Below are 9,366 nucleotides of genomic sequence, written 5' to 3' on the forward strand. Positions count from 1 at the left end.
GGCGATGAATTTCTCTATTGCCTTTTCAGACTCAACTAACTTCTTAAATCTACCCATCCCTGACAATGGTTAAGAGACTCAAGAAAAGATGAAGGAAAGAAAGAACTCAGAGAGAAAGTTCGAGCTAAAGAGGGAGAAGAAGACTTACAGGAATGAGGAAAGGCTCCTCGGACAGGCTTTTTATGCTGGAGAGGGATGCTGGTTGGGTTAAAGGTTTGATCGGATTCAGAGTATATGCGTCAAAGTTCTTGAATGTAAAAGTAAGGAGGCAAATCGGTTCAAATGAGTATTTATATCCTCAATTAAAGACAACCAGGCAGAGTTTCCCGCCCATAAAGGCAGAAAATCCCCACCGACTGATTACCATAACACCGTTGAACGTGGGGAGTATGGAGCCGCCAGAATTTAATATGGGTGTGTGCCGTATATCGAGGCGCCAGAAACGTGCATTGGGCAGGTGAAAAGTTTCCAACGCTGACGTAAGCCAAGATTGGGCAAGCCACGACAAAGGCCCGAGGATATCAAAATCCTCCTCCCCGTTTGAGGATACGGACAGAAGGATTTTGAGGGGCTATTGTGAGGCCTGAGAATTTAGCAACCCCGGCTCACTTTGTACCCAGCCCAGGGCCCATACCGAGGAGGAGGAAATGCCCGAGGACGAAGTGTGAAAGTTCAAATTGTCCAGGAACCTTGCCGAGGACGACCCTGTGCTCGGCAAACCGAGACTATGGGATTAGGAAGTAACAGGCCACCTAAAGCAGCCTTCCAGGGCATCTAAAGAGAAGGAACAAGTACAGCGTGCCAGTCGAGGAACCATGGTGGAGGAGCAAGTTCATGATGAACTGTCACCTCCACATTAAATGCGCACAACCAATATTCTGGCCGCATTAATGAGGAAATGACCCCTGGGCAGCGCCTCATCGATTACCGCGACTCACAGGAAGTCTGGTAAAGCGGCTGATGGGATGGGTTGTCAAGGGAAGGCATGGATGATCAACAAGTGGAGAACAGGGATCGTTGGAGGAGGACTATATAAAAGGGGAGAAACAGATTGAGTAGGGGGGATGGAGCCCCATGGAAGAAGGACGATAAACAAGCTCCTCGGACCAGGCCGAGGACAAAGTCTTAAGGATGGTTTCGATTTGCCGGCATTCGAGGGTGGAAAACACTGCATAAGGCGTTGCTCGCTTGCTAGGGCCTAGTTCTTGAACTCACTTTCTACAAATTCATTGTATTGGGCTAACTGGGCTTAAGTCCACTCACTCAACAGTAGAAGTGCTCAGACCCAGTCCCTACAATCTAAATTGGAGTCTAATTTTGCGCTACGTGTCTCATCTAATTTTTAAATTTGTGTGTCAAGTGAATTATTAGGTGTAGAATCAAAGAGTCCAAATTCAATTATATTTTAAATTGAATTTTAATTGAAATTCAATTTTGCGCTAGGTGTCCCATTTAATTTTTTAATTTTTATGACAAGTAAATTATTGAGTGAAAAAACTAAAAAGTCTAAATCCAATTAAATTCAAAATCGTATATGTGTGTGTGTGTGTGTGTGTTATTGTGATTGTGATTGTTTTTAAATGTACTTTTATATTTGCATGGGGTTACACATTAGTATATAATTAAAGCCAAAACAAAGGAAAAAAATTTAATTAGATTCTAAATTGAATTCCAATTTTTGTATAATTTTGCACCATATGTCTCATACTCTCATCTAAGTTTTTTTAATTTTTGTTTTAGACAGAAACAGACCCAGGATTTTAAGCTAGTATGGGTCGAAGTATAAAGAAAAAAAAAACTCCAAATAGGCATTTCTATAGTATTAAAAAATTATAAATACACAAAATTGTTGCTTCTAAATACATTAAGATGCAATTAATTACCAACAAATACAAAAACAAAAACAATTTTTTTTTTAATACTAGGTTGGCTAGAATTTTTTATTTATTTATTGAAGTTAGAGCATTCATAGTGGTAATGCTAAAAATTTTAGCTTTTAGTACATCAAAAAGCTATTTTATCTATTTAACTACCCCAATTTACAACATACCTGATATTCAAATGTTCTATTTTTTTTATTACTTTATTTAAAATAATATAAACAATTCATTAAAATAATAAAAGAAGAGAGAGAATTTGAGTTTTTTAATTGAAGGAATACATATAATCTTAATAAAATATTGTATTTTATTTTTAACAATTTACTACAGTCAACTGGTATTTATACCAGTTTACTACAGTTGTAAAAAATTTAGGTTTAGTTTATCTAATAACACATGATTTTTTTGGTTCTTTGGTGGTAAAATATATATATATATATATATTTTGGGCTAAATACAATATTACCATTATGAATGTTTTTATTATTTTTGTTAAGTCTTTGGGTTTAATAATTGCTATTTGAGTGAGACTAACTAGGTTTATTGAGGATAAGGGGAGCCTAAGGTTTTGGAAATGGACCTAACTACAAAAAATTAAATATATAATAACTTTTAAAAAAAAAAAAATTGGTTCCAAGTGGACCGGCCCCCCTTGGGCCTCCACCTGAGTTCGTCCATGATTCTAAATGAGTTAATTTTATGTAAAAGACAAAAATTTTAATATAAATAAATCATCAAAAATCCATTAAAAAAAGTGAACTCATATGTATATCTAAAAAAAAAATTGTTAAACTCATTTTATATATTTATGACTTAAAAAATATGTAATTCTTACGCTAGCTCTAATTTAAACTCATATATATATATATATATATAATTGGGATTATTTTTTATCGTGGATACGCATGATTATACACCAATAGGTATAGTATCCATTTGGATACACTTATTCTGCGTCCATGTCTAGGTTTCCTTTCTTTTTAGCTGCATGTTTTGACTTTTTTCCGTAAATAGTGCACCTGTGTATTATTCATGGATACTACAAACTTTATATTTCAGTAACTTTTTCATTAAAAATGAATCTTACAGTACTGTTCATACATTTAAAAATTATTTTACTACAATATTTTTAATTTTTAATTTTTAATTTTTAATTTTAATAAAATAAATTTTATCCAAACAGACTTACAGTGAAATGGATTCTCAATATTTTCAATTTGATATTAAAAATTGAAAGGTTTTTTGTTTTTCCTCATAAAAAGGTCCAAATTAAGGATATAAAGGCGATAAAATGGAGGTGAGGCTCACCAGCACGATTGGACAAAACATGCCCTCCCTCTCAAGCCTTTCATTGGGGATAAGACGGGTCCCACCAAACCCTTCCCCATATGATATCAGATATCCTCCGGTCCTCCATAGCCACAATTATTAATAGTAATAAATTATTTATCTCATATCTCCTCACTCTGGCCCTTCCTTCTCTCCAGTTGCACCACAAACACTTACACATTGTTACAATTCACATACTCCCCCCAACGCTCTCCCACCGTTCATCGAATCATTCACTAATCCCTGATCCTCGTCACACTGGTGTATCAAATTTTTTTCCGTGAACTCGCGAGGCACTGGATTAAAACCGATTTAACATTGCTACCACTCTTCTCCGTTGGTGTGAATAAGAGCTGTGTTTAGCAACCACAAGTACATTTTGATTTCTCTCTCTCTCACTCTTAGAAACTATGGAGTCGCGAGTGTTGTCACGCGCTAGCACCTTCGCTTCATTCTCTCAGCTCCGAAAGCCACCCAGAGAGAACAACAACAACAATAGCGTAAGCTTTGTCTCGGCGAGGCCGATAGGAGCTGTGGGAGAAGGTGGGAACTTGATATGGGGGAGGCAGCTCCGACCAGCTCTGTTGCTTGAGAGCTCATCAGCTGGGAAGCAGAGAGAGACTGTGAAGCCTTGTTTGGCGGCGGCTTCATCGTCTCCAGGGAGCGATTCCGCCGGGTGAGGTCCGTTTCCCTCCGTACGTTCTGACTCGGTGGTGGGGGTTCAGAATAACTCGCCCGTGTCAGTCAGTCTCGACACTAATGGTTTTTCTTTGTCTCTTTCTCTCTGACTCCGTTGTTGTTGTTGTTATTACAGGGAAGCGAAGCCTGTCGGTTTCATCGAGAAGTACCCGGCTCTCGTTACTGGCTTCTTCTTCTTCATGTGGTATGTATATACATAGTCTAACGTTAGATAAAGACAATTTTTCTTTTTTTGAGAGATAGATTTTTTTATAAATATATATATATATTTACTCTATTTTTTTTAAGAAATATTTGCAATTTATGGAGATAATTCTTAATAATTACTTTTTATTGTTAGACAATAACATGCTGATATAAAAATAAAATCAAACATAAATTTTTTTAATGCTGTAGACGTAAGTGTATGTGTCGGGAGATAAATTATTAGATCTTTGATGGTCTTCTTTAAACTTCTAACTAATAAAATGTTTTTATTTATGCAAACATTACATCAGGTAAAAAATATTCAATGTGCTAATTAAAAAAGTTTACTTACACATTTACATAAATAACATTGTCTCATTGGTTTAGAGAACTATGTCAACCTGGTAACCTAATAATTTCTAGTGTCATGGACTGTCGCCGTCTCTTCTAGTTCAATTTATATATATATATAACCTTTTCTTTGAGGAAAAAAAAAAAATTAAAGAAAAGGACTTGAAGATCTTAAATATTAATTATTTGTGATTGTGCAATTTGCAGGTATTTCCTGAACGTGATTTTCAACATCCTGAACAAGAAGATCTACAATTATTTTCCGTATCCCTAGTGAGTAGTATGACATTTTATCGAAAGTCATGTGTGCTTTGAAACTCATCAAGGAAAAAAAATGTATACTTTGAAGTGCGTAGGATATTGTATTGTAGCGTAGTCTTTGATGAAAAGTTGCCTTGCTTGCGTGTGCAGCTTTGTCTCGGTTGTGCACTTGTTTGTCGGGGTGGTGTACTGTTTGGTCAGCTGGGCTGTGGGCCTTCCTAAGCGCGCTGTAAGCGAAACAATCCCTTCAACCCCCACTTACTTTGTATTACTAATTTTGTTTTTTGTTACTATGTATTCTGAGCAATGTTATCCTCGTTAAAATTTTCACAACAGTTTTTTCTTTAACAAAAGTTTCTATTAAACCAATATCATTTTTAATATCTACCCCTCATTAACATTATTTTTATTATAAATATTGTTACAGATAATATAAATCTTAGTATATTTTGCTTACAAATTAATGTGTCATCAATTATTTGTGAGTAGTTGAAACTTCACAAATTATATTTATTATTATATTAATTTGTAAATTTTATGTAGTAAAATTTGTAATATATATTTTTACATTTTTTTGTTTATTGTATATACTGATCAAAACAGACTACAGACTTCATTTGACATTGATTTAGACATTTGGAAACCCATTAATACAATTTTTTTTTTTAAAATTACAATATCAATTAAACAAATTGATATTTTGGAGGACGAGGTGAGAATTGAGGATAAAAAAGTATAATTTTTTTTAAATGAAGTTTCAAAAAATTGTATATAAACAAATTAGTCAAAAGAACTCGAAAATGAAGATGTTAGAATACCATAGTCAGAGTACAATATCAATATATTTCCTATGGTATTCTAACATGTACAATATTTATGGTATTGTTGTGACTTTAGCGTCTATTTGACATTATTTTAGGAAGGAGAACGTTTTAGTGCTTGGTAAGTTACAAAAAATTGTGCTTTAAAGTTCTTGGTTAATAAAGCATAAACAGTGAATTGTCAAAAGTTCCAAATTTTAACTTCATCCTTATAAAAGTATTTTCACATTTAAAGATCAGCCAAAGTAGCTTTAATACTTATCAATTCATCCAAAAGCAAAAACATGTATGGATAGTTTTTCGGCCAAATTTACTCTACTTTCTTTTCTTTCTCCACCATCTAAATTGGCCAGTTAGCTCGAATTTTTTTGTACTATAACGGGTTGTAGAAAGCCAAACTTCGACATATAAAGGGAAGAAGTTCCCCTAGGGGGTTAAAGTTGCAAGATCATATCTCTTAATGCGGAATTTCTATATGGTCGGTCCCATTTGTTATGATACATTTGAAAACCTTGTCTCTGCACTGATCTGTAAATGCTGTATAACTGGGGTTTCTCTGTGTAGCCTATGGACTCGAACCTCCTGAAGCTGCTCTTCCCCGTTGCCGTGTGTCATGCACTTGGCCATGTGACCAGCAATGTCTCATTTGCAGCAGTTGCTGTCTCATTCACACATACAATCAAAGGTGATAATGAGATAATTGCTCTTACAGGATTTTGCCTTTGTGTTTTTGAAATTATAAACTTAATACTTGCATCAATTAGGTCCAAAGTATTGTCTATTGAAATTATGTTTGTTTGCTTCAGCTCTTGAGCCCTTCTTCAATGCTGCTGCGTCTCAATTCATACTTGGGCAATCAATACCTATCACTTTATGGTTGTCTCTGGCTCCTGTTGTTCTTGGTAAGCTCTCTTCCTTCTTTTATATGGTTGTTTCAGTCATATCATGAAGGTGGAAATATCCTTAATCTAGCTTGATGGCAGTCCATACTTACCTATTAATTTCTGGCACTACTATTAACTAGATGGCTGATTTATGAAACTAATAATTGTTACGGAATTATGGGATTTCAACTCATGAAGATCCAGTCCCTGCGTTCTTAGTACATTTCTAATGGTATCTTTGCCTTTGATTTGAAATGCAGGTGTGTCAATGGCATCATTGACTGAGCTGTCATTCAACTGGGTTGGCTTCATTAGTGCTATGATTTCCAACATTTCCTTTACTTACAGGAGTATCTATTCGAAGAAAGCCATGGTTATCTTCTATGCAACTCTTTTTAACCCTTTTACCTTGAACTTAATGAAGTTAGACAGTTCGCAATTGTTATTTAAAGTTTTTCCCTCTAATGATCTTTTTATTTTTATATGTTTAATTCTTGTTTGCAGACTGACATGGATAGTACTAATCTCTATGCTTACATTTCCATCATTGCTCTGTTTGTCTGTATTCCACCTGCCATCATTGTAAGTGATACTTCCCTTGCGACACCTAGAATTTTAATGTTTGTAAGCCCTAGATTGCGTTGGAAAATTTTATGTTTTAAAGTGACTTCTCATTTCCATTTCATATATTTTTAATAGTTGGAGGGACCTAAACTGATGAAGCATGGCTTCAGTGATGCAATCACAAAAGTGGGTCTAACCAAGTTCATCACAGACCTTTTTTGGGTGGGAATGTTTTACCACCTTTACAATCAGGTACATTTTATTTTCTACATCTTCTTTGGTAACAAATTCTTGGTTGACTTATACAGTAAGTTTTCTGTTCTTGCAATTATACACACTCAGTTATTTCTTCTCCCTCTTGTTGATTAGCTTTAAATATGCAAGACTATGCTTATTTAGCCAACTGCTAAATTAGTTCTTCCTTTCACCTTTGATGTCCTTGTTGATAATTTCTAACACACTGTCATGTTATGTGCTGGTAAAATGTTTTTTATATTGTCTGTTTGGAAATAGTTGGCCACCAACACCCTGGAGAGGGTGGCACCTCTTACACACGCAGTTGGCAACGTATTGAAACGTGTATTTGTCATTGGATTCTCAATCATAGTCTTCGGTAAATCTTCATCCTTATTTCCTCTCCCTTTTTCTTTCTTCTGCGTGTTTTGGCCTAAAAAAATTTAAACATAAATGTTATCTAACATATTTTTCCTGGCATCAGGTAACAAGATTTCAACACAAACTGGTATTGGAACTGTTATTGCAATTGCTGGAGTAGCAATCTACTCTTACATCAAGGCCAAGATGGAAGAAGAGAAACGGGTGAGTTTTTAGCTTCAACTCTTTTATCCCCCCTAAAGGACAGTCATAGAGGACCAAACTATGCTTCAGTTTTGGGTTATGAGTGTTAAAGCATCCAACCCCAGTGCTTAAACTAATAGATGGATGAGTAATGCAAGAGATACAAATATTTTTACAAAAAAATTTACAAACTGCTGATATGATGAGTAGTTATTGGTAAATAAAAAATTGATGCTAATGGTGGGCCTAAATAAAAACCAGTAAAAGGTTGACCACATCAACAGTTTGTAAATATGTTGTAAAATAATTTGTAATTGTAACGTTACTCTAGATGGATAGGCCTAACTTTTACATAAAACCCGTACCATACATATTCCAAACCCAACAGCTGCTGGATTCACTAACAATGGGCAGCATTTATGCTTCAAAGAATAACTGCCATTAAAATGATGCATTCATGATAACGAGTTAAAATCTAGTCCTACACCATAGCCTTATGCTATTGAATGTTGCTCGCCTCTTAGTCCTCCCTATTATGTTGATCTGTGCTGTGCATGGCTTCTGATTACCATTTGAGAAGGATCATTTCAGTAAGAGAGGGCTTCCCAACTATCAGAAATATCCACAAATTTTGTTCAGCATGGCACTTGGTCTATTTTATGTTGTTCAGAATCTACAGGTTTAGGTCCAATTATGTTATATTAATTCCTCAACTTCTTTACTTTTTTTTTCATATTGGTCTTCTTTCACGCGTGTATACTGTATGCCCATCAATTTTGGACATTTAATACATAAATAACACTTAAGCTGAATTTCATTGAATTGATTTCCCTTTTCTTTTGGCAGCAAGCGAAGGCAGCATAAGAAGGAAAGAAGTGCGGACAAGGGGCAATCATGTGTTTTAAATTTTAAATATTTCCTTCAGAAGAGAGTTTACAAAATTAGTAACCTTAGGAATAAGGGGTTTTTTTTTTTTTTTTTAACGTGTTTAATATCCTTGTGGTAGTTCTTTGGTTTATTTGTTATCTTAATAAATTTTCTTTCATTCAAGTACTGGCAATTGCTCATTTGCAATCATCTCATGTTGACTGAAAATAATGAATCGCCTTGTCCCACAAGTCATAACAGGCTTTAAACAGAGATGATGGAATGCGTGATTTATGAAATAATAGTAATTTACCATAGGCAGATCATGGAGGTGTTTGGTGATAGTTTTCAAACAATCATTTTTAGTTTTTAAACAATATTTCACGTATTTCAACGCATTTTTTCACCCACACGTATTTTTATAAATATTTTTAAACAACAATTTTCAGTTTTTAAACACATGTACTAAACGGATCCATGTCTGGAACTTCTCATTAATTCTATATCTATTTCTCTAACATTTTCTTGCATTTATTTTCTCGCTTTTAATGTAAGGTGATGCACAAGAAGACGAGAAAATACACCCACTTGGAAACTATACAATAATTTTGATTCATTATGGAACCATGAGTTATAATTTTCACTTCATCAAAGAATAACTAAGATTGTAACTACAAATGATTCTCAACAACAACAAAAAAAAAAAAATGAGGAAGAAGATTGTAA

The 9,366-nt window shown here is 34.6% G+C and overlaps 1 protein-coding gene across 2 annotated transcripts; it reads left to right on the forward strand.

Annotated features, from left to right (window-relative positions):
* Nucleotides 1–3,310: 3,310 nt before the first annotated feature.
* Nucleotides 3,311–8,724, forward strand: LOC112026064 (triose phosphate/phosphate translocator, chloroplastic). Of its 2 annotated transcripts, none has more exons than XM_024058742.2 (12): nucleotides 3,311–3,885; nucleotides 4,024–4,092; nucleotides 4,653–4,718; nucleotides 4,857–4,935; nucleotides 6,092–6,212; nucleotides 6,334–6,429; nucleotides 6,672–6,784; nucleotides 6,916–6,993; nucleotides 7,111–7,227; nucleotides 7,489–7,588; nucleotides 7,694–7,794; nucleotides 8,620–8,724. In XM_024058742.2, the coding sequence occupies exons 1-12, from the start codon at nucleotides 3,620–3,622 to the stop codon at nucleotides 8,635–8,637; spliced, it is 1,224 nt and encodes a 407-aa protein (XP_023914510.1). In that variant the 5' UTR covers nucleotides 3,311–3,619; the 3' UTR covers nucleotides 8,638–8,724. The 2 variants fall into 2 exon arrangements, with proteins under 2 accessions (XP_023914510.1, XP_023914511.1); XM_024058743.2 differs by having other exon boundaries at nucleotides 3,879–3,890.
* The last annotated feature ends 642 nt before the right edge of the window (nucleotides 8,725–9,366 follow it).

Source organism: Quercus suber, unplaced genomic scaffold, assembly GCF_002906115.3.
Source record: "Quercus suber isolate HL8 unplaced genomic scaffold, Cork oak 2.0 scaffold_213, whole genome shotgun sequence".
Lineage (NCBI taxonomy): Eukaryota > Viridiplantae > Streptophyta > Magnoliopsida > Fagales > Fagaceae > Quercus > Quercus suber.

What these genes read in the sequence shown, in the direction of transcription:
- LOC112026064 (XM_024058742.2), top strand. Translation starts at nt 3,620, where the DNA reads ATGGAGTCGCGAGTGTTGTCACGCGCTAGCACCTTCGCTTCATTCTCT. An exon ending in TGGGCCTTCCTAAGCGCGCT is followed by an intron (nt 4,936 to 6,091) that starts GTAAGCGAAACA and finishes TTCTCTGTGTAG; the next exon opens with CCTATGGACTCGAACCTCCT. An exon ending in GTATTCCACCTGCCATCATT is followed by an intron (nt 6,994 to 7,110) that starts GTAAGTGATACT and finishes TATTTTTAATAG; the next exon opens with TTGGAGGGACCTAAACTGAT.